Genomic DNA, 25,602 nt, shown 5'->3' with positions numbered 1-25,602 from the left:
GCTCTAGCTCCCTGAAATTAATTTTCTTATTTGTCTGAAACACAATTAGTATTGGGTAAAGGAGCCGGTAAAGAGTTTTTTTCCTTCTTTGCATGTTAGGAGAATAACATATAAATGTCACATCGTCTTTGAGTTCTGAGAACTTACCACATGAAGGATTTGGTTGGGTTTGGGTTAGGTAGACATAAAAAGCAATCCTGTGACTAACTTGAAGTGAGGCTGTCTGCCCTACTCACAACTACTGAGGCAAATGGGCTATGCTATCATCGCCGCTGGGGTAATGACGTATTTTTTGAAAGAACCTACACAGAATACATGGGCTGTAAAAGGCATACATTGTGTTTAATTTTAATACTAATACTAGAGGAAAAGCATGCTTGTTTATCTGTTCATTCATTCTTTTTTTTTTTTGAGATAGAGTCTTGCTCTGGAGTCTGCACTCTGGCGGGAGTGCAGTGGCGCAAACTTGGCTCACTGTAACTGCTGCCTCCTAGGTTCAAGCAATTCTCCTGCCCCCTGCCTCTGCCTCCCGAGTAGCTGGGACTACAGGAGCGTGCCACCATGCCCAGCTAATTTTTGTATTTTTGGTAGAGATGAGGTTTCGATGTGTTGGCCAGGCTGGTCTCAAACTCCTGACCTCAGGTGATCCACCACCTCAGCCTCCCAAAGTGCTGGGATTACGGGTATGAGCCACCACACCTGGCCTTGTTCATTCATTCTTTCAGGAAATATTTATTAAGTACCTACTATGTACCAGAAGTTGGCATGCTACTTTTAAACAACCCCAGCTTCTTATAACTTTCAAAAGTAGAGCAAACACAAGTACCTTTTCAATTTTTGTTAAACACAGATTTGTAAGAAATCCAAATACATAGACAGGTCTTTCTTGTTCCCATGAAGGAACGGAGTTTAAGCTAAAATACCTATCAGTGGAGATGGACTGTAAACACTTAAAAGCTTGGGACCAGAAAACAGGGGAGTGCCCTCAGCCCCATTGTTAACTTGAGAGCCAGTGTCTGTCCATTGTCAAAAATCATCTAAATGATCCCATCTCCACCTCTAGAGCAGAGAAATCCATAGCAGCAGAGATCACAGAGGGCAGCATTGTCCAGCTGCAAGGAAACTCAGCCCCACTCTCCACCCTTCTTGAGCCTGGGACTCGAGACTGGGCTGGACAAGGTGGGGGCAGGGCCGCCTGCTGTGACCCCCGTCCGTGGAAACTTGCAGCTGGTGAGGCCTTGATGTGGTGGAGCCAGTCCGGGAGGTGCAGGCGAGGGGCAGAGTTGCCTGCATGGTGCAGGAAGCTTTTGGCTCAAACAGGCGTGTGGACCAGGGACTCAGGCAATCCCACTCTGCCTGGTCCCTCCTTGCTCACCACAAACCCCACAGAAGGGGAAAAATGATATGACAAGGAAGGCTCAGGGAAATACCTACGACCAACTCCTGGGGGTCTTCCCCAACAAATTGAACTGAAAAATTGGGGAAGGAGGTAAGATCTCTGAAGGGTCCTGAAACACGCTGGAGGTTATACGTGCTTATCTGCATCCCCTCACGCGGGCAGAAGGTCCCCACAGAGCCCTCAAATCACCTTGATTTCTGGAAACCTTCAACCTCACACCATTCCCCTCTGTCCACCGTCCACTACAAATCTATCATAGAACAATTCTCCTCCGTCTCCATGAACCTAAACCCAGGTCAGTTAAAGCAGCAAGATCCTATGACATACTCTAACAAGTGTCAATTTTTAGATTACCTGAGGACTGATAAAATGTCCAAAACGTCTTCTCGTTCCTTAAAGAAAAAAGCTGTCAGCATGACAGCATGCTGTCATTTCTACTTAACAACCACACATGCACTATGAGGCCTGCCACCAAGACTAAAGCAGGGGTTGAAAGAAAGACTGTCCTGGGAGCCATGGGAGAGTGTGTATTAAATGAAGGAGTCAGACGTCTTCCGTGAGGTCGAGGCAGCTGGAGCAGGGCCCGCTGCACCTGCCAGGTGTTGTGTGCAGGAGAGGGGCGGCCTGAGGGAAGCTGAGCTCGGCCTGTTCTGAGTAGGGGAAGCCACTCCTTCTCATAAGATGGGGAATCACAACTTCAGCTCAGGCAGCGGGAAGCTGGATGCCCATCTTATCTTGTAACCGTAGACTTCTTAAAACTATGCCAGGAGTCTAGTGGAGGCAGGGGGTCAAGGCCGAGTCTAAACTGAAGGATATCATTTCTGGTTTCAAGAGATCACTGGATAGCCCCAGGAATGTGGTATGAAAGTAGTTGGTCAAGTCCAACTTTCCATATGACACACAATTCCTGTTGCAGGCAAAGGGCAGGCACGGCCAGGAGGGAAGACACCCAGGGGCCCACCACCATCACCACCAGCGGGAAAGGCCTTGTCAAGCAACAGAAATATATCGCTCTCTGTATATATTCTTTGGCTTGCAAGTCAGCCGTCCAGCCAGCACCCTGAGCGGGTGACTGCCTGCGTGCCTACCTTGCGCCGGGGCGCCAGCTTCCTTTGGGTTTTGGTTGCGGGCCTGCAGTTCCCAGGGCGCTCCATTCCACCATTCTGCTGAACAGAAACTCCTTCCTCAATAATCCCACCGGCTGGGCGGGCGGCTCAACGCATCCCAGGTACCAGGGTTTCTGACACGTGCCCAAGGAGCAGCAGCTCCTGTTCTTGGCCCGTTTTACCCACAGGGCGAATGCAACTCCATGCTGTTCATTTCACAATGGGGCAGAATTTCCCCTTTTAAGGAAAAGATCTTCCCTGGGCAAGAGCCAGTCAATTGAAAACACCCTCAGCCCAGAAGAGTATAAGCACCCAGCAATGGGATGGCAGACTTTAATTTCCCTGTTATTAATGGATTCCAAAGTGAGACTGGGAGGTTGGGGAGGGTGGAAGGGAACAGTTGAGCTTTCTGCTGCTGCAGGGGCCTGTCCCTCCTTGAATGATGCCCTGGGGATCAGTGAGTTTGGAGAATGGAGAAACCCAGGGGATCTTTAAGAGGGGAATTCACAGGGACAGGGCTGCAGGAGGTCGGTGGAGGTTGCTGAGCTCGTAGTTACCCCGACTCATTGTGTCTCTCTAATTATTACTTGCTCTCAGAGTGCAGTGAGCTGATATCCCAATAACACCTTTGTTCTCTCCACCACCTAATGCTAGCAGCAATTTAAAAACAGAATCCAGTAAAACAGCTTTACAGAAAAGCTAAGAAAGTTTTGAAGAATACATACTGTGCATCTAGAAAGGGCTGAGAATATTTTACCTTCAATTAGGACCACTTAAGATATTGTTCAGCTTGTGCATTTAAAAGACAACAACAACAACATTCAAAACAATGTCTTATGAATGACTCGACACCACAGTGGCTGTTTTATTTCACTGTGTGGATGACTTAGAAGGTCAAAACACTTTTCACCATTTATAAGTATTGTCAGGCCCCCAAACTACACTTAATTCTGTTTCACACAAAGCCAGTTCTTTTTCCTGAAGAAATCACCAGCTTGTCAGCCTGAGGGAGAAATAAGAGGGAGGAGCTGTGGGTTTGCAAAGAAAATGTTCACACTGTGGAGGTTAGGAATGAGTCCACGTGTTTGGGCAGGTAATGTTTCTTTGAATGTTTTAAAGGCAAAGCTAACACTTACTGAAAAAAATTCAAAATGAGTTGACTTCACTTATAGGAGATGTAACATTAGAATGAAAACCTCTGCTTACCTGGTTAAAGGTTTTCTTCTCCTTGTACATTTCCCGAGTGCTTCTTCTTTTTAGGGAACTCTGAAATAGATCCAAGCGACATTCTGTGACCATGGGCTCACACGTGACAGCCAGCATTAGCGAACATTGTCCCCACGGGTGGGGACACACACACTGAACGGAGGCTGTTTCCCACCAGAATCAAGAAACAACTTAGCATAAATGTGTAAATGCAGTTGGAGAAGTTAGATAGGTCTTTGAATCTTAAGATTCTCAAAATCCTAATTATTGTATTTGGGGTATTCCTTAAGTGTTCAGTTTAATGAAAAAGGAGAGTGGCTGGGATAACTTTAACAGTGCAGAGAAGGCAAGAAGAAGAGGAGAAAGGCAGGAAGTTTGGGAAACAGATAACTCATATTTCTGGAGCTGGTTCACTTTCCAAATCATGTTTTGTTTGGGCTAATATGAGAATTAATTGGTGTTTCCTGGCCAGGTGCAGTGGCTCATGCCTATAATCCCAATGCTTTGGGATGCCAAGGCGGAAGGATCACTTGGGGCCAGGAGTTTGAGACCAGCCTGAACAACATAGTAATAAGACCTTGTCTCCACAAAAAAGAATTTTGTTGTTGTTGTTTTTTTTTATTTTTTTTTGAGATGGAGTCTCACTACTCTGTCGCCCAGGCTAGAGTGCAGTGGCGTGATCTCGGCTCACTGCAAGCTCCGCCTCCTGGGTTCACGCCATTCTCTTGCCTCAGCCTCCCGAGTAGCTGGGACTACAGGCACCCGCCACCACGCCCAGCTAATTTTTTTGTATTTTTGGTAGAGACGGGGTTTCACCGTGTTAGCCAGGATGGTCTCAATCTCCTGACGTCACAATCCACCTGCCTCGGCCTCCCAAAGTGCTGTGATTGCAGGCGTGAGCCACCGTGCCCAGCCACACAAAAAATAATTTTTAAAAATTTAGCTGAGTGTGGAGTCATGTGCCTGTAGTCTCAGCTACTAGGGCGACTGAGGCAGGAAGACTGTTTGAGTCCAGGAGTTCGAGGCTGCAATGAGCTATGATCAGGCCTATAGCCCTGTACTTTAAGCCTGGGCAACAGAGCAAGACCTTGTCTCAAAAATAAATAAATAAATAAATAACTAGTGTTTTCTGAGTGGCCAGATAAAAAGTGGTGTGAAGGAAGAGAAGGGCAGCCCTTGTTTACAGAGAAAACCTAACTAGGTTGTGAAATTCTCAGGAAACCCACTCCAATTCATGGCTAAACCTCCATCTTAAAGATCTTGCAAAGCTGAAAACTTATTCCTATGTGAAACGAAGGCCTTTGCTGTGTCCTTCAGTGCCTAGGAGCCCTGCCTAGTCTTACATTATAGACTCCAGGCAAGAAATTGCAAATACATCTGAAAATACAAACAGGAGTATGAGTAAAGGGGCCTAAAGGTGTCTGCAACAGACTGACTGGGAGATATGCCAGCTCCTGCAAAGGGAAAGTGTGAAGGCAGAAAGAAATGAGGAGTGAGAAGCGTCCTAGAGGAATATGAAGGGATTTGTAGCCTCTTAATCTGCAAAGATTAAGTTAATCCTGAGGAAAGCTAGAAGGAAGCAGGTGGGGAAGCAGAGCTCTGCCGGCCCCAGACCTATCAAGGCAAGCCTGCAAAAGGAAAGAGACTGTCCCCAAGGCCCACCTCCTTCCCCTCTGCAGCTCCGCCTCAGGGTCCAAGGCCTCATCTGAGGTCTGCTCAGAGCCCTGACTCCCTCGGCTTTATTCCTGGGTGCCCACCTTGTATCAGAAGAGGCTCTATGCAAGTCATTTACATCTCAGTTAGAACTTAAGTTCATTAACTCAGCACTGTTCACATTTTAAGTGCCTCACTCTCAGAATGCCAGCCCTTGCCATTTATGGGAAGAATCCTAGGTTAAGAAACAGTTAAAATTCTAGCTGCCCCTGAGCCTCTAGGAGGCTGGACACCCAGAAAATATAAAATAGATAATTGAGAGAAGGCCCTCAGGGCAGAGGGCTGAAGAGGGTCATAGAATCATCATGGAGCAGGGGCAGCAGGCTCCCTGACTGACGAAGGTGGAAGGAACCCCAGCTGCAGAAGGCTTTATTTCCTTTAGTCTTTTTGGTAAAGTGGGTCACACTACAAAGAGAACCAGTATCCTCCAACAGGTAAAGGTAAACCTGTCTTGAGGACAGCTTGAGTTTCTCCACCCTTAATAAGGAAGTTCCCCAAGATTTCTACCTTCATGCTTCAGTTAAGAAGTTTCTTTTGTTTTGTTTTGTTCTGAGACGGAATCTTACTCTGTCACCCAGGCTGGAGTGCAGTGGTGCAATCTCGGCTCACTGCAACCTCCACCTCCCCGGTTCAAGCAATTCTCCTGCCTCAGCCTCCCAAGTAGCTAGGATTACAGGTGTGCACCACCATGCACAGCTAATTTTTGGGGTTTCTTTTTTGTTTTTGTTTTTGTTTTTTTAGTACAGACGAGGTTTCACCATGTTGGCCGGGCTGGTCTCGAACTCCTGACCTCAGGTGATCCACTTGCCTCGGCCTCCTAAAGTGCTGGGATTACAGGCATGAGCCACCGTGCCCGGCCAGAAGTTTCTTTTATTTGAATGAGCTGAGTGAGATAAATCCTGATGAATCAGCAGGCTCTCTCCCAAGCTTTAACCTAAGGGACTTAATTCCAGGGCTGTAATAGCGATCAGGGCCCGCAGTGAGGGCAGAGCCTGCTGTCCCTGGCTTTCATCACATTCTCCCAATGTACGCACAGAAAGAAAACTAAAAGAAGTAAAATGAAAGCTAGAACTGGAGACAAAATCTACGCAGAATCATGGGCTGCTGCATTTAAGGCTGGTGGCTGGAGCACATTCTGGGTGGGAGCACTTGGATGGACTCTTCTAGCCACCCCTACCCCATGTGTCCCTTCCCCTTGCTGATGGGCTGTCAACTGTAGCCCTGAGTCCTGCCATCCTTCTAGCAAATCACAGAACAGGCAGGGAGTCATGGGACACTCCTCCTCCATTCACAGACTCCATTCACAGTGGCAACTAGAATGAAAAACACTGCAAGGGTTAAAGTTTTAAAGTTAACCAGATGCCTGCAATCCCAGTACTTTGGGAGGCCGAAGTGGGCAGATTACTTGAGGTCAGGAGTTTGAGATTGGCCTGGCCAACATGGTGAAACTCTGTCTCTACTAAAAATACAAAAATTAGCTGGGCGTCGTGGCTTACGCCTGTAATCCCAGCTACTCGGGAGACAAAGGCAAGAGAATCGCTTGAACCCGGGAGGTGGAGGTTGCAGTGAGCTGAGATCACACCATTGCACTCCAGCCTGGGCAACAGAGTAAGGAGAAGGAAAGAAAGGAAACAAAGAAGAAAAGAAAGAAAGACCGGAAATTTGCAGAACCTGTATGAAAGAAACCATAGAACATTGAAGATCAACATAAAATAATGCTTAGTGCTGCCTGGGGGGAAGACCTTGTAATAAAGACGCCATGTTTCTTCCAAACCATTCTGTAAGCATGATGTCATTTTAACCAAACTCCTTGGCCGGGCACAGTGGCTCATGCTTGTAATCCCAGCACTTTGGGAGGCCAAGGCGGGCGGATCATGAGGTCAGGAGATCCAGACCACGGAGAAACCCCGTCTCTACTAAAAATACAAAAAAAATTAGCCAAGCGTGGTGGCGGGTGCCTGTAGTCCCAGCTACTCGGAGAGGCTGAGGCAGGAGAATGGCGTGAACCCGGGAGGCGGAGCTTGCAGTGAGCCAACATTGCGCCACTGCACTCCAGCCTGGGTGACAGAGCAAGACTCCGTCTCAAAAAAAAAAAAAAAAAAAACCAAATTCCTTAAAAAAAAATATATATATATATATATACATACACACACACACACATTCGAAAAGAGTGTGTGTATGTGTTTGTGAGCGTGGTAAGAATGGACAAAGTAATTCAAAAACTCATCAAGAACAAAAGTTGGCGAACCATGGCCCTCAGGACAAATCAACCCACAGCCTGTTTTGTAAACAAACTTTAATTAGAGTACAGCCTCATTTATCACAGTCTGTGGCTGCTCTGCACTGCAAGGGCAGAGTAGAGCACTAGTGACAAACTGTTACGGCCTGCAAAGCCTCAAACTACTTTGCTGACCCCAATTTAGAAAAATAAATTGGTGAAAATTGCCAAGAACACTTTGAAAAGGAAAATGATAGTATTTGTGCTATTAGATATAAAAATTCAATACAATGGTTTGGTGCTGGTATAAGATAGACAGATTAATGAAACTAAACAGAAGGCTCAGAAATAGATTAAAGAATGAGATTTTAATAATCGATACAGGTCATATTTTGAACTAGTGAGGAAAGGATGAACTATTTGGTATGTGTTGGTGAAACAACTAAACACATTGTGAGATCAAAAAAGGTGAGACACACACTATACAGAGATAAATCTTAGATGAATTAAAATTTTAGATGCAAAAAAATCATAAAGGAACGAGAAAAAAAGGTGAATTGATGTGTGTTCTTTATAAACACAGAAACAAAAGCAGAAACATCCAGAGAAAAGACTGATAGATTGGTAAGATTTTTCACTTTTAAAAAGAATACATCAAAAGAAACCACTTATAGTATTAAAAGGCAAATGACAAACTGGAAAAAAGATTTTTCTAACACATGACAGACAAAAGAGTAGTATCTTGCAAGCAACAGAAAACGTATCTTAATAAAATAAACAAACGGCCAATAAACACAATTACTGACAATTAAAACAAGATTTTTTTTCACTTAGAGATTTATAGACTCAAAAAAGTAGGGCACTCAGTGTTAGCATGAACCCAGGCAGATGGGCACTTCTCTGCAGATGAAGGGGCGTGAGAAACCCGCAGCATCTGGGGGTATGCGGGGGGATGGTGGTGCAACTTGGCCTTACAAAGGCATAGGTTGAGAGGTGTAATTCCACCTCTGGGAACATATCCTAAGGACAAGAGACACGCACCAAGATTTATAAATGAGAATACTCCTCACAGTACCTTCTGTCATCGTGAGTGAGTACTATGGAGGTATTACAATTTTTTCCTTTTATTTTATTGTATATATTTAAGATACACAACATGATGTTTTGATATGCTCATCTCAGAATACACATAGTGAAATGATTGCTACAGTTAGGCAAATCAACATAACCATCATCTCATACAGCTACCTTTCTTTCTTATTATTTTTGTGGTTAGCATCCTTAAAAGCTATGCTCTTGACAAATCACTAGTACACAATACAATAGGACTCATTATAGTCCTCATGTTGTATACTAGATTTCTAGATACAGTCATGCTTTTGAAGACTATTTAAGGATATAGGAAATGCTCATAATACACTATAAAGAAAATACAGGTTACAGACAGTATTTAGTGATCTCAAAATGCTTAAAATATGTTTATATTTAATATATAACATATATTAAATACTAATATATAACATATATTAAATACTAATATATAACACATATATATAACATAATATATAACATATATATATAAGGAAAGTGGCCTGGAGCAGTATACCCCCAAATGTTAATGGTCATCATGTTCAGGTGACAGAATTATTAGTGATTTTTCATTTTCTTTTTTTTGTGGCTTTTCATAAATGATCTATAGTAAGTACTATTTCCTTTAAAATGGAAAAAAAAAGGTCAGGAAAATAAAACTTGTATTTTAAAGATGTCAGAGAAAAGAGACTATCACAGATCTCCTATGTGGGATTGCAATGACAATTCAACGGAAGTTATTCACCAATTTCTTGTGTCTCTTCCCATAAGCTGATATTGGTTTCATCAGCTTGGTCCTTCGAATATAGCCTATGCATATGCAGTTGGTTAAAAAGGCCAGGAAGCCCCCTGAGGGTTGGAGAAACTGGCCAGGTACCCCACTGCATTACACATCTCCAGGCATATGGTCCCCTGGCCAAATGCCAAGCAGTCATGAGGAACAATCACTGTGCCTCCAGCACAGAGCCGTGCAGGCTCCTCAATGGCCACCTGCCAGGGTCTTGTCCAGTGTAGCGTGCTAGATGCCACCGGACCCTGGGTGAAGTGACCACGGGTTTAGGACAATTTGTGTGCACATTAGTCATGCCCAGTTTATTCCTCTGGATGCCTCAGAGATCCAATGGAGAGTCTCTTCCAAGGAACAACGAAGGGAACAGGTAAATGCAGACTATTAAGTAACATGAACCCCCCAGTGCGGGCTTTGCCTGGTGGCTAATTCTACTCCCTCGTTTTAGCCTGATCAATTGCCAGCAAATCAATTGCATATTCCTACTGAAAAGAAAAAAAAATTAAGTTTGTGAATCCAAATTGAATCCATCTAAGGCTGATGCTTTGCTGAGTATTGAAAATGATTAAATAAAATATGAAGTTAGGCAATTATTTGGACTTTCATGTCCATTCTTAATGCTTCCTATTTTAAGTTGGCCAATTTCTTCCACACAATTTCAGAAAAATTAATACGCTCTCAATTGCTAAAGTGTGTCAGAGACAGACTTGGAAAGTCTAAATTTTTTAAAAATTTAGATTGGTAATAAAAGGAGACAAATAAAAATTAGGATGCTATAAATTATAAGTCAGTATGGGAATGAGGATGTAGATGCAGACTGATAATTTTCAGAATTCTTACAGATTCTTATTATTCAGAAACTTTGTAGGTTTTTTGGGGGTAGTTTATAGCACACACAGGTATAAAACCAGATTAAGGAAATGAAGGTGCAGAGGTCTTCTTCTCCCTTTTAGAAGGAAGTTATTAAGATTCCTTTACTCATATTAAATCGGTCATGGGAGCTCATGCCTGTAATCCCAGCACTTTGGGAGGCTGAGGTAGGGGGATCATTTGAGGCCAGGAGTTCAAGAGTAGCCTGAGCAACATTGCAAGACCCCATCTCTATCATATAAAATAATTTTAAAAAAAGATTTTTTTACCCATATTAAAGTTGTCATTTAAGTGCCAGAAAATGTGAAGGATGTGAATTAATTAGCCTCTCGTTCAGCTAGAAGCACTACATCCTGGCTGGAAGATGCCTCCTCCCCCTTCCTCCTCTTCACTCATCCCTTTATTTTATTTGTTTTTATTCTAAATATTATGCCATAAGAAGTATTATTTATTTATTTATGTTTTCACCTATCCCTTTAATAGTTCTGGGGAGCCTGCTTCCTTTCACACCATGGAGCTGCTTGCTTCACCTTGCACTGGAATTACACAGCAGGACCCAATAAACACAAATCCCCTTCTCAGATACAGTGGAAAACCCTCCTTAGCAATAATGCAAAGGAAACCCTTTCTCCTAGTCCTTTTTAAGAGCACAGTGGGCTGGGCGCGGTGGCTCACGCTTGTAATCCCAGCACTTTGGGAGGCCGAGGCGGGCGGATCACGAGGTCAGGAGATCGAAACCACGATGAAACCCCGTCTCTACTAAAAATACAAAAAAAAAAAAATTAGCCGGGCATGGTGGCGGGCGCCTGTAGTCCCAGCTACTCGGAGAGGCTGAGGCAGGAGAATGGCGTGAACCCGGGAGGCGGAGCTTGCAGTGAGCCAAGACTGCGCCACTGCACTCCAGCCTGGGTGACAGAGCAAGACTCCGTCTCAAAAAAAAAAAAAAAAAAAAAAAAAAGAGCACGGTGATCTTAATGATATTAACAACTACTATATGTGTCGGGCACTCGCTCATGCCAGGCACAATGCTAAACTCTCTTTACACATCTGTTATGGACTAAATGTTTGTGTCTCCCAAAATTCCTATGTGGAAGCCCTAATTCTCAACGTGCTGGTATTAGGAAGTGAGGCCTCTGGGACATAACTAGGTTCCGATGAGGTCATGAAGGTGGAATCCCCCACAATGGGATTAGCATCCTTATAAGATGAGGAAGAGGCACCAGAGCTTCCTCTCTCTGCCACGGGAGGATTCATCGAGAAGGCAGCTTTCTGCAAGCCAGAAAGAAGGTCCTCACCAGAACCCAACCCGACCTTGGACTCTGCGGCCTCCAGAACTGTGAGAAATAAATGTTCTTTAAGCTCCCAGCCTGTGATATTTTGTTACAGCAGCCCAAGCTGACTAAGACAATATCTAATCTAATTCAATCCTGACAAGAGTCTGGGGAGGCATATGTTATTACCGCTGGGTAACAGACAAGAAAACTAAAACACAGTCAAAAGTTGGGTAATGTTTCAAGATCCCCTAAACTTGGAGATGGGCCACCAACCTGGGCCCAACCCTAAGCCTACATTCAAGGTCACAGCCCTCAGACCCTCAGAGCTACCTTCCAGGACTCTCATAGCCCAGTTGCCCATATTTGGGCTGTTTTCTGGTTTCTTAGCCCCAAATTGCCAATTTTTCTCATCCAAAAAATCTTTGCCTTTCTTTAGCAAAAGAGCACAAAGGACTATTATAGGAATGGTTACAAGTTGCTACATTCGCAGGTGCCGCATGGCTATGAAATATATTTGTTGGCACTGATGATTTCTCAAAGGATCTGAGGCTGCAGACAGCAGAATTCCTTATTTGGAAAAGTAAGACAGAAAACTATTATTAGAGGACAAATGTTATAAGTAAATGAGGGAAAGAAGAGGAAAATTACATTGAGACACTTTGGCTAAAGAAGAGTGGGGCCATGAGCCAAAGCATGGTTCAGGATTCCCAGCATCCAAGTCAAAGAGTTTGGGAAGGCCCCAAAGGCAACAGCCTGGCCAGTGAGTGGAAGGTCAGGGTCACCAGGCCACCTGGGATGGACACAGATGCCCAGCACACCCCCTAGCAAATGCCACTTTCTCCTGGAGGAAGAACACTGCACACGCAAACTCGGGAACATGACATACATTTGCTTTGCAATATGAGCCGGTTGGCTCATTTTAACCTTTGTGATATGTACCTTGAAGCCTAGTTTTTGGAAAAAACTAGGTATGTTTTGGCTAAAACATACTATCACATAGTACTCTGAACCAAACATTGCAAAATAAACTAAACCAAAGGTAATAAAGTAAAACTGTAAATTATAATTACAGTGCAAAGAAAAATTGTAACTGATGACCATGACAAAACCACAATGATGACTGCACCAAAAACAAAGTATCCTTCCCCCAAACTGCAAGAATCCCAACTCTGTGCACATCCATGCAGGCACTTAGCAATACCATGGAGCATAGTAGGAAATACGGAATCAGAATCCTACATTTGAGAAACCCCTACGGATGGGCCCTTGGGCATTTATAAAAGTTGAAAGTCTGTAGAAACATATGACATTTGCCTGTCAGACTGAATATAAGGCTGTGTATTTTAGAAAATAATCTGTTCCTGGCCAGGCACGCTGGCTCATGCCTGTATTCCCCACACTTTGGGAGGCCAAGGCAGGTGGATCACCTGAGGTCAGGAGCTCGAGACCAGCCAGGCCAACATGGTGAAACCCCATCTCTACTACCATACAAAAATTAGCTGGGCCCACCTGCTGATGCACACCTGTAATCCCAGCTACTCGGGAGGCTGAGGCGGGAGAATTGCTTGAACCTGGGAGGTGGAGGTTGCAGTGAGCCAAGATTGTGCCACTGCACTCCAGCCTGGGTGACAGAGCGAGACTCCATCTCAAAAAAAAAAAAAGAAAAAGAAAATAATCTGTTCCCACCTCTGCCACTGGTGTAATGGAAGGAAATCTACCAGTCCATCATGTTTCATGAAATAAAGCAAGAGAGTTAGAACTACTTTGAAAACAAAACAAAGCTGAAAAATCAAACAAATAAATGATATATTAAAATGTTCCCCTCTTTTCAGAGAAAACCCATCATCGGTTTTTCAGATGCACGTAATGTGAAAAAATATTTAACTGTCAAAGAGCACACAGGAAAGTTCTGAGTTACTCCTGATACTATTTTATATTAATCTGCCAACATACCCTACAGACCCTCTGATTTGACTTTAAGTATCGTTCTAATTATAGAGTACACCATTACAGTAGTAAAACTTTGTATATACAGTTGTCAAAACTCAGTGAATGTGAACTAAGATCTGTGCATTTCTGTCCACATGAGTTTACCCAAAAAAGATATAAACAAAAATTTAGCTCTAGTTAACAACATGTATTTTGGAGAAATTGAATAGGCATCTACAATTTATTTTCAAATGCACCAAAAAATAAGATGGGTGAATGAATAAAAAGATGGGTAGACAGACATGTGATAAACCAAGTATAGTACAATGTTAACATATAGTGTGAATGGCGGGGATAACAGGTGTGTTCACTACAAAACTCTTTTTGCTATCTGTTTGAAAATTTTCATAATAAAATGTTGGGAAGAAAGAAATCAGGTATGTAAATTTTCATTTGCACTAAAAGTAAATATAATATTGTGTAGCCATTAAAAATCGTGATTACTAAAAAATTTTAATGACAGAAAATTTTTCATAAAACATTCACCTTTTAAATGTAGGATTAAAAATATATACTTAATATCATCTCAACAAGATTAAATATTTTTGTCTTGGAAATATTTGAAAGCAAATACACTAAAATGCTAACAGGTCTTATCAATGGGGAATAGAATTATGGATGACTTTATGTTTTTGTTTATAGATTTTTTTCCATTCCCCCAAATAGTCAAGATTAATATTATTTTTTTCAAAACAGAAAGGTTCTTATTTTTTAAGGACAATGGAATTGACCTAGTGTAATGCAAACATCCCACACCTCCATTAAACCTCTGCTCCGCCTCACCTGGAAATGATGGACAAGACTGATGGACCCTGGGCACTCAAGACAGATAGAAATGAACAGGAGATTAAACTGCAGGATTAACCCCCAGGCAGGATTAGCTCTGTACCACCGGGGATCATCAAATACATCTTTGTGCAGAGGACAAAGTAGGGCTTAATGTATATTTGAGGACAGTAAATGAAACTCTGAAACCCTAATTGCCTTCCCAGGCTGAAGGCTTCCTATCCAAGAGACTCTCCCACTAGGGAGGCCTAATAACACCCTGTCCGAGTTACTGACCCATATCTGCCTAGGATCCTTGTTATCTGGAGCCACTGCTTGGTTCCATAAATCATCTACTAAACTGTGCTGAAATATCAAAAGCATCACTGGCTAGCATTACTGCACAAAAGCTATTGATGCCCCTTGGGCAAATCTTCAGCAATTCTCATCTCCAAGCACTGGCAGCTTGGATCCCTAGCTCTAAGCCCCAGGGCACAAAACTTTAAGTGATTTAAGAGGAGGGGGTAACTTTCTGCTTCATGTCTCATGGTTCTTCAGGAGCAAAAACCCTCCCTCCTCCATCAGCCTCTGCCACTGTCCTGGAAACTACAGATGATTTAATTAGGCAAGAGCAGTAAAAGCTGCAGGGAGAGGCACAGGATGCAACCTGCTCCTACAACAGGACAAACCCCTGGAGGCTAGAGAGCTGCTCTGACGCTGCAGAAGGGGCTGGCCAGCCCTGGTCTTTGAGGTGGGTCAGCCAGTGAAGGCTGGGAATGAACAAGCTTCCCCTAAAAGGCAACCTGGAAACAGAAGAAAATCATCAAAGAACAATACCCAGCTCTTGGACTAAGGACAGACACAGAGCAGAACAGAGGGAGGGATGTCCCAGCTGCACCTGCCCACCCTCAGCTCTGTCCTGCCCAGCCCTCTCCCAGGAAGGCGGCTGGGCCAGGGCTACAGCTGGGAGCAGGCATTCGGCAGAAAAATAAAACAGCCATGGTTTCATGTGATGAAAACCAAAGAAGTCAGTTTGATTATCTCTGGTGCTGTCTGGAATGAACACACAGGCTAAGAAGGTTAACACCCCCAACTGTGAATATCTCTGCTAGTATATTATATTTATGAGACACAACATTGCAGACAGTGTTGAAAAGCAGAATCAGTTGCCAGAGCTGGTGTTTTCACTGCAGCCTTTCAACAGCTAAAGCCATCATCTGCAAGTCCCCACTGGGGCGCCCCAGGCCCCAGCCTCTGATGCAGACCAGGGCACAGAGCCTACAGAGTGTCCCTGCAGCAGCCACCGCAGAGACAGCTGCTCTTTTCTGCCAGAGCTCCCGACAACTCATGCTTCACCTGGATGGGAGCTCACTGGATCAGCTCACACAACAGGCGCTACATGGAGGATGATGGAGGCCTCATGAGGCATCATTCTTTGGCACGCCCCTGCTGAAATGCAGGCCTGGAGTGCTCATTAACCATGCCTTTCTTGTGTGCAGCATCCGCTGCATGCTTTTAAAAACACATCAATCTCATGTTTTGTCTTCTAAATGACACCGATCTATAACCAGCTTCTCACATCTGAGAAAATCCAGATGTTGTTGGATCTTTATCTGCAAGCTATAAAAATCCGGAAGACCTCCTGTGGGTACATAAGGGCGAATGTGTGCATTATTCAGACTTGTGGCAGCATTGTGTCGGGATGGCTCCTCCTGGGGCTGTCTAGATCCATTTGTGCAATCAGGCCGGACTCTAATGGTTTCTGAGTGGACAGAAGGGAAGAGGCCCAGTCAGGGAGCTCTGTTTGCTGGAAGCTCTGCCTGCTTCCTTCTTTGATGTGGCTGCTCCCTGCTGGGACAGACCTCACATCTCCCAGAAGCCCGCATGACTACTTCTGTTCTATCACTGTTCCAAGGATGAAAGTACGTGTCCCAGGTCCTTCTAATGCTTAGGTTCTCTAATTTTATTATTCAACAGAATCACTCCCACCCAAAAGAGAAGAGAGAAGCTTCCTTGGAGGAAGCATGGGAGGAGTGGCTTGCCCGAGTAGCTACAGCACCCTCCTGTTGGCACTTCCATCCCTCGTGTGGTTGGGTCCACTTCTTCCCGAGGACGAGCAGTGTGAGTCACTAACTCAAGAGAAAATGGAGGTGTGCAAAGGTTAAGTGACTTGCCCAAGGACTTGTGGGGGAGGAGGCTCTCGCTCTAGGGTGCTCTGCTTGCCCATATCACAGCTGCCTCTGGCGCGCACACAATCAGGCCACCAACAGTGCAGAGACTTGGCGTTGAGGTACTTTTGCTCTTTCAATCAGTCGTCTGTTCAACCAGTCATTTCTTGCCCCTTGGGTTCACTGGGGCAGAGCTTGAGTGTGTCTCTGGCATAGTTGCCCCAGCTTTCCATCTTCCTTCTACCTCCACCCCGCTCACAGGCTGCATCAACCTTCCTAGGGCACACAGGCCTGCCGCCATGACATTTATCCTGAGGTGCAAATGTGCTTCAAAAAACTAACTGGTGTTCAGAGAAGGAGCCACTTGGAGATCAAGCAGCAAATGGCCTGCAGGTAGGCGAAGGCCAGGGGAAGAACCTTCCTTCATCCCACCGGGTATCAACTCATTTGTTCTTCTTGCCACAAGTTCAAGCTTTGAGGCAGCCCCACGGTGCCCTAGTCACATACCCACATAGGCCACTATTTTGTTTTGACTCTTCTGGGCATTTTATTTCTTCTCTTTTTAACATTGGGAGTAATTGCACCTGTCAGTGCCTCTCAAAGTTAACTGTGTAATTTTAACTGGTTTTTAAAAGCCTCCATGATAGTGCCTTTAGAAAAACTCTGAAAATTCAAAGTATAGTTTGTTTTGCATTGGATAATGAACTTTACTCCAAAGTTGACCCAACATCCTTACAAAGTCTCAATTGTTCAGCAACCATGTGAAAGTGCCCAGGCTATGTGGGTAAAAGGGAAAGGTGAATTAAGGACATGGATGCTCACATCCAAATCCAGGCACATCCAGCCAGCCTGTGGTCTCAATTTCCTTATTTACAAGTGGGGGGCGGGGGCAGGGGCCAGGCCCGGTGGCTCATGTCTGTAATCCCAGCACTTTGAGAGGCCAAGGCAGGTGGGTCACCCAAGGTTAAGAGTTCGAGACCAGCCTGGCCAACATGGTGAAACCCTGTCTCTACTAAAAATACAAAAAATTATCCGGGTGTGGTGGTGCACACCTGTAATCCCAGCTAGTTGGGAGGCTGAGGCAGAAGAATCACTTGAACCCGGGAGGCAGAGGTTACAGTGAGCCGAGATTGCACCACTGCACTTCAGCCTGGGCAACAAGAACGAAACTCCATCTCAAAAAAAAAACACACACACACAAGTGAGAATAATACCTTCCTTATATAAAGCATTCTTTTAAAGATCAAATGAAGTAATTTGCTTAACAAGTGATAACCATAAAAAGCAATATTGCCCTGCCAATTATGATTCTCTTCTTGTTTAATATTTTCAAGTGCTAATCACCCCTTCCTTTTTTTCAAAGTAGAGAAAAAGACCCACTATTAATCATTTTGGCTTTCTTCTCTCTCTAGGAGAAAAACCAATGTTTAGAAAACAGGCTTTTTCACTCTGCATGGAAAATGTGTGTTTGAAGTATGAACTTCTTCAACTGTGTGATTTCTATATATTCTACATATAGAACAGAATTTAGAACCCTAACTTCACAAGTATATAAAGTCTGAAATAAAAATCCCAATCTGTTAATTCATAGGAAAAATTTTAACAACAAAATTTGCTCCCACAGTAAGAGGGCATTATTTCTACCATTTCAGGGTGATAAGTGGGTCAGATTTTCCACAATGCAATTAAGTATGCCAAGGGCCAATGGCAAAAGTGATTTCACACACAATTTATAGGATGAGTCAAACCACCAGGAGAAAACCGATGATGTGTGTTCTCTCCCCTGCTATTAGGGCCTAATTAGCAAAGGACAGACACTCCTCTTTGGAACTGACAAGACTTTTTGTCAAAATATTAAAATCAAATGAGCAGTAAGGCTGAGAGAGACTGCTGAACCAAAGGATATGTAGAAGCGTGAAGCAAAGGAAAGGGAAATAAAAGGAAAAGAAGTTAGGAAACCTCTTCCATACAAGAGCTTTGGGTTTAGATGGAAATTGAGACGCTGACAGAGTGTGACACAAGCTGGGTTGGAGACTCTCTGCCTTGGTGGTGGCCTGAGCCAGATGCGAAGGCACGTGACATCTCTTCGGAAGTGAACTGGCATCCAACTGGAAAAAATGAGGAGAGACTTAGATTCTGTTCCGTGGTGGCTTTACAGCAGGTTGGACCCTGGGGTCTGGGCGGGCCCGTCAGGGAAGCCCCAGCCAGCCGGCCTCATTCCTGCCCCAGGATGGCCTCTTCCACGGCTGTCCCTTTCTTGGACATCGTTTTCCTCCTCCTTGATTTCTAATCCCCTGGTAACTCCTGGTTTCAGTTCTGTTTTCTTGCACATAACTGAAGCCAGACAGAACAACTCAGCACGTCTTGTCACAGGCCTGCTTCCTCCAGACAGACATGGGACATGTTATCAATGAGGATGTATTGAGCAGGCTTGGTTGTGAACTACCATTCTAGAGGGAGAAGAATTTCTTTGTGCAGCTGGCAGGTCATTTCAGCCTGTAGACTATATAGAAGACTTTATAGAAGCTACCAAACAATAATTAAGAATGAAATTAACAAAGAGGAGAAAGAATAAACAGAAATAGAAACATAACTCAGCCCAGAAACAGCCACTGTGACAACAGATGGGTGCAGACGCTGCTTCCCAAGCCTGAGCCGGGCACCACAATCGCCCCCTTCCCCCTGTGCTCTCACGCTCATCTCCTCTTTCCCGCCCTATCCCGCAGAGCCTCAGACCTCCTGCTTTTCCTGCCTCTCACCGAGAGGGGCTCCCCACTTGCTTCCTTCCTGCACACCCCGAGTTGCGCCTGCCGATGTCTTCTTGTACCTCCCTTTCAGCTATCAGCGTGATCGCTCCTGTTGCCACCCCTGTGGGGGTTCTGGCAGCGGCTCTGTCCTCAAGGGTGGAAGCCATGAAGTCACCATCGATTTCCGTCCTTCCTCACTCCACGTAGGAAACTGCCTTCTGTGGGACAGCATCTTTTCTATCCATTCTTCTCCATGGCCAAGGAAGACTCCATCATCCTGACTGTTCATTTGAGAGCCTCCTTAGTGGGGGTGTCCCCCAAGGGTTGCTGTCCTTAATCAATCCTGAACATTGAATAATGTTTGGGCTGAGAGCAGTCATGGTAGCAGTGGAAATAACCCATGTGTTCATCAACACATGGATGGATAAACAGAACATGATCAGTATGTACCATGGAATTCTATTCAGACATAGAAAGGAATGAAATTCTGATACATGAAAAAACCTTGAAAACATTATGCTAAGTGAAATAAACCAGACAAAATATGAACAATACTGTACGGCTCCGCTTATACGAAGATATGGTTTGGCTGTGTCCCCACCCAAATCTCATCTTAAATTCCCACATGTTGTGGGAGGGACCCAGAGGGAGGTAATTGAATCATGGGGGCAGGTCTTTCCTGTGCTGTTCTCATGATAATGAGTAAGTCTCACGAGATGTGATGGTTTTATAAAGGGGAGTTTCCCTGCACAAGCTCTCTTCTCTTGTCTGCCGCCATGTAAGATGTGCCTTTCACCTTCCACCATGATTGTAAGGTCTCCCAGCCATGTGGAACTGTAGGTCCATTAAAGCTGTTTCTTTTGTAAATTGTCCAGTCTTGTGTATGTCTTTATCAGCAGCACAAAAACGGACTAATACATATGAGATACCCAGAATAGACAAATTCATAGAGATAGAAAGAACAGAGGTCACCAGGGTGAAGGGCAGGAGGGGAGTGAGGGATTATTGTTTAACAGGTACGAGCTTCTGTCTGAGATGATGATGAAGTTCTTGAAATAGATAATGGTGATGGTTGCCCAACACTGTGAATGTACTTAATGCCACCAAATTGGTGCTGTAGAAAGGTTAAAATGGTAACTTTTATGTTATGTATATTTATCACAATAAAAAATACTAATTACATCAAAAATTTTCAGTCATAAGCACCCCAAACAAAGATCTACATGTGGCTCAACCTGGCTTACATTTTGGGCATCACTGTGCAATCTGTGATTTATTGCACCTTCCATGTGAACAGCCCTATACATTCTCTTTCCTCTCCTTTTATGGCCAAGAAGCTAAGACAGGCGAGTACTGCCTTTAATCTGTAAAACACACATCCAGATGGACCCAGACTGTTTATAAATTTTGTGAGGGCAGCCTTTAAACAGTGACCAAAGCTTTAGCAGTTTTTTTCTCCAAAGACCTTACTTTTTAAAAAAATGATAACACACATTTAAAATTTTTATATTACTACATCTCTAAAGGCAGTTTCTTCTCTCTGGACATTTCAAGGCAGTATATTTTAATCAACATGCATGGTTTCTTCATAAGAAGTCATCATTTCTCAATCCTTAATTTATTTGTAGAAAAATATTTCTAAAATGTACCAGAAAATACTAGAGGGAGAAATTTTGATTTTCTAATGGAGTTGTAAAATCTTAAAATTTGTTGGAAATAATGGAGGAGTACCTTCTACAACAGCCTATCTTTGCTTTATGTAAATGCACACATACACACATGCAGACACACACACACACATGGTTTCTTATGGAAATATGGGAAGAAAAAAGAAAGAAAGGAGTAAAGAAAGTTGGAAATAATGGAGGTAAGGAAAAAAGGAATGAAAAAAAGGAAAACACTGCAAGCATTACTTTCTATTCCTGATATAGCTCTAGCTGACCCTCTGTATTGACTGAGAAGTCAAAATCCTAACATTTGCTTCCCAGCAGGTGAGTGGGGCCACCCCGCTGAGATGACAACACGCCCCCTAAGGCACTGTCCTAGAGAACGTCAGGGGCGTTAGCAAACATGGCGCTTGCATCTGCGTCTAACAAGTTTAGACAGCCAACACTTTATATTTGAGATCCCGAATCCTAATACCACCAATATGAGGTGGGGACCCTTGTTCTCATTTCCTGTGTGAGGGAACAGGCTCAGAAGAAGTAACTTGCCCACCACACGGCCAGGATTTGAACCCATTCTCCTTCCCCACAGCCTGAGACCCTCCATAGCCCGGCACTGCGTCTCGGAGAAGGGACTTACAAGGAGGCAGGTTGGAATCACTGAAGGATTGTCCACCTCCTGCTGACCACTCTCACGTTCCAGATAGACATGAGGCGAGCCCATGTTCCAGAAGAAGGTACGACAAGGAATGTGCTGTGGCTTTGGGATTTTGGTGACTCCCAAAGGGGGCAAATAGGTGTCTAAGCGCTTCTCATACAGCTGGAGTCGCTTCTGACCTACTTTACAGCACGGCCCCAATGTGCTGTGGGAGCAGACCCACCCTCAGGACACCAAGGCCCCATGAGCATGAGCCCCTGGGGCCCCCTGGAGAAACCGGGAATCGCAAACCACACCACCCTCCCTCGGCCAGGACGTGCACCTCTCACTGATGGGTGCCACCTCTACCCCGCTTCAAGCTCTGGGACCCCCTGCAGACCCAGATCTGGCATTTTCTAGATTACTGGTAGAAACAGGAAATCTATTATAATAACACATTGACATTTGTGGCCGTCACACTTTTTTCTGGAAATTTATGCCAATTACATGCTTCTTTAAAAATCCTGGGCTTGGAAGGGCAACTCCCATGTAATAACAGCCTCATTATGGCCTTAGGCTCTTTGAAAAGTTTTCTTCCCATAAGATTGTTTTTGGGTTGTGACAAATGAGAACCTCTCCAACTCTCCTGCTAGAAGGGTCTCAGAGTGCCCTTGGGAAAACGCAGTCTCAAAATGATCTAAGCACAGAGGGAAAGGATTAAGGTTGTATATTCCTAGCTGTACAGAAGAAATCATAGTCAACTCTTCACCCTCAAAGAGTCAATGTTCCAGCAGTCTTTGAAATCAACAGGATTCTTTCCAAATTCCTCCTGAACTCAGCTCAGATACCAGCTAGTGACCAAGAATGAACAAAGTATTGAGCCCCAGGAAAGATGCTGAAAATACTTCACAATGTTGTTCTGCTTTGAGAAGAACAAGCATTTACTTTCAGACCCAAGTCATACAGATGATCTCTGCAGAGGGCATGCTTGGTGGCCTGTTAAGACATCAATAAGTTTAGAAGCATTCAGCGTCATCATGCATGTGATCTGCTACTTAAGTCTTTCCACACGAAGACTTTGCTCACAGGCAATTTTCTTCAAAGTGTGATCGCAAATGCAGAATTACAAACAGTAACAACATCCCCGTTTTCCTCCAAGATGCTCTCCACACCCCCTACTGTCCTCTTGTCCTTCTGCTCCTCTACTGTCACTATCTTGGACTGAAACTTCGGAGGAGGTGTTTCAACTGGATTTCATTAGCTCCAGTAAGTAGAGGGGGAAAGGGAGGAATTTTTTAGAGAAATCTGCAAGATAGGTATATTTGGTCCTCTCATCTCTATTTTGAATCTTGTCATCTGGTTTCCTGGGTATCAGCAGAATTTGCAACAGTAGTTTTGTTTCCTTGTGCCACCTATTATTGTCTGATCCCAAACTCCTGATAACCAAGAATTTACAATTACTGAAGTCCCCAGGCCCTTGGGAGATGAGAAAGCGCCCAAATATGGGATGAGCACAAACCTTTCTCAGGAAAACTCAGCACAAAGGAACACAGTCACACAATTTATGCAAAACCAGGCTATGTTAGATTTATCAAGTCCTGGAGCCTACCTAGAATCCTAAAGCAGAAGCACGATGCTTATCACAGGTGAGATTAATCAACCTGAAAGACTGTATCCTTTGCCTTTAATTACTCCAAATCCTATGGATGAAGGAAACCCCAGGTGAAGGACACTGCTGAAATCCATAGAAGAAAATGTGTGAAATTATTTCCACCTAGGAAACAGGGAGTGAGCCATGACTAGATGAGTGGAAAGATCTCCTGGTGGTACATCTGGCATAACTCCTGAGGGATTAGAAGAGTGGGTGTGGCCGGGCACGGTGGCTCACGCCTGTAATCCCAGCATTTTGGGAGGCCGAGGTGGGCGGATCACCTAAGGTCAGGAGTTTGAGACCAGCCTGACCAACATGGAGAAACCCTGTCTCTACTAAAAATACAAAATTAGCCAGGCATGGTGGTGCATGCCTGTAATCCCAGATACTCGGAGGCTGAGACAGAAGAATTGCTTGAACCCGGGAGGTGGAGGTTGCTGTAAGCCGAGATTGCACCATTGCACTCTCCAGCCTGGGCAACAAGAGTGAAACTCTGTCTCAAAAAAAAAAAAAAAAAAAAAAGAGTGGGTGCTACCCATCAACTTTGAGTCATTACTGAAAACATTTCACAAAGGAGCAGCTTGTGCTATTTCCTTTTATCTTTCTTGGATAAAAAAGCTGATAAGTCAGTCTTTAAAACCTTTTCCAGCCAAATCCAAGGTTCTAAAACCAAAGGAAGAAAAATTAGGTCAAAAGAACCATATATTTTATTGACAGCAATAACAATAAAAGACAATGATGGCATTTAACACTCATAGTAAAAACCTATTGCTTTCAAAGAACTGTGAAACTTTATCAGATCACCTTTATTAGATGACAATATTCCTGAAAAAAAATCTCAAAAATGCAAATGTGTCTCCAAACATGGCTTGGCATTTGCCATAGATGTTGTCTCTGCAAGGGGACACAGCCCTTGCACACACGCCCCCTTCCTGTTCTAGATCCCTGCCGGGGTCTCCTCACTGCTGACTGTCAGTGACAGCAGATGCTCACACGTATGACAGGTCTCCCTGCTCCCCAGCCTCTTCTGTTTTTGTTTTTAACCTGTATTTTCTATTAAAGGAAGAACCTTTTTGGAGGTGAATCACCTGTTACAAAGTCTGGGGGGTCTCCTTGGTTGCCGGGACACACATCTTTTATCCTACGGCGACTGCTCCTGATCTGGCAACCTCAGGAAAAGAGGTTTCCTATGTTTCCAGGGAAATGGAGCTTTCTCCTGTAGAAGCTAAAACTTAAAGCAAGAATTAAATACACAGAGTCAAGCATTATAGATGGCTGTGAAGTTCAAGACTCCTGGAAATTCTGAACCTGGGATGAAAACACCATGGCTGCCCATGGCATTCAGCAGTGGGAGAGCCAGCATTTCTCATTCCCAGGTACTCTTTCGGAAAAGGCACAGGCTGTCTCCTGCCTTCTTACATGAAATTGATAGAATGCAGGTCAGTATCTTCCTTGTGTCTGGGGTCCCCTTACCAGTCTTTGGGGACCCTACCTTGTAGCTCTCTGGCTGACAATTCCACGGTGCTAATGCTGCTCACCTCACTCATCACTAGGGTGTCAGCAGTGCCCTTTGCTTTGCAAGTGTCAAATCCACTAGGGACTGGGGCCTTAGAAGACGACAGAAATCCAGCCACTAGAAGATGATAGAAATCCAGCTAACTTCACAGGGAAGGGCTCTAAGAGGAGACCTTGCCCACTAAATATATTCCTTGGGATTCACTGCAACTTCTTTGGGAACTCAGAGGCTTTTTGAAGCACCCTGCGGTTTGGCCACATCCCAGATGCTCAGAACTGACGATGCCTGGATTCTGGACATCACTGCATAAAGAGATAAAAACACTCCCATTTTTTCTTTCTTCCTCGCCTGTAAAGGCTCTAAATTTTTCTTTTCTCCAACAAGTATGCCTCTCTCCTTCAATATTCCTGAAACTCCACTTAAGTGAGAATTTGGATCTCTTGCCTTTGATATATATACACTTCTTTTTCATGGCTATCTAAGGCTGAAATCTCACACTGTTCTGTAGTGGAAATGTGACATGGGTTAGAAGTCACCGCATGGTCTGACGACCTCCAGAAAGGCCCTGACCCTACAAAACAGACCCCAGTATGAACGTGCTAAATCTTGTGCATGGTTATTCTTTATTTTTTTAGAGAGGGTCTTGCTCTTTCTCCCAGGCTGGAGTGCAGTGGTGCGATCTTGGCTCACTGTAGCCTCAAACTCCTGCACTCAAGAAATCCTCCCACCTCAGCCTCCTGAGTAGCTGGGATTACAGGTGTGCACCACCACACCTAACTAATGTTTTTATTTATAGAGACAAG

General features: G+C 44.2%; 1 protein-coding gene across 10 annotated transcripts in view; it reads right to left on the bottom strand.

Moving 5' to 3' along the window:
* Window positions 1-25,602, bottom strand: part of MTCL1 (microtubule crosslinking factor 1) — a 130,092-nt gene that overhangs the window by 50,528 nt on the left and 53,962 nt on the right. For 7 of the 10 annotated variants that reach the window (XM_030810742.1, XM_030810744.1, XM_030810746.1 and 4 more), the window contains exons 4-5: window positions 3,712-3,771; window positions 2,488-2,565 (exon numbers count right to left, since the gene is read on the bottom strand). In XM_030810742.1, coding sequence (XP_030666602.1) covers window positions 2,488-2,565; window positions 3,712-3,771 — 138 coding nt within the window. The remainder of the gene's footprint in view (window positions 1-2,487; window positions 2,566-3,711; window positions 3,772-25,602) is intronic. The other 3 variants (XM_030810745.1, XM_030810747.1, XM_030810743.1) reach the window with 2 other exon arrangements.

The sequence above is a fragment of the Nomascus leucogenys genome, chromosome 4 (assembly GCF_006542625.1).
Source record: "Nomascus leucogenys isolate Asia chromosome 4, Asia_NLE_v1, whole genome shotgun sequence".
NCBI lineage: Eukaryota > Metazoa > Chordata > Mammalia > Primates > Hylobatidae > Nomascus > Nomascus leucogenys.
The sequence above is the reverse complement of the archived record's forward strand: the minus strand, read 5'-3'. Positions and strand labels throughout refer to the sequence as shown.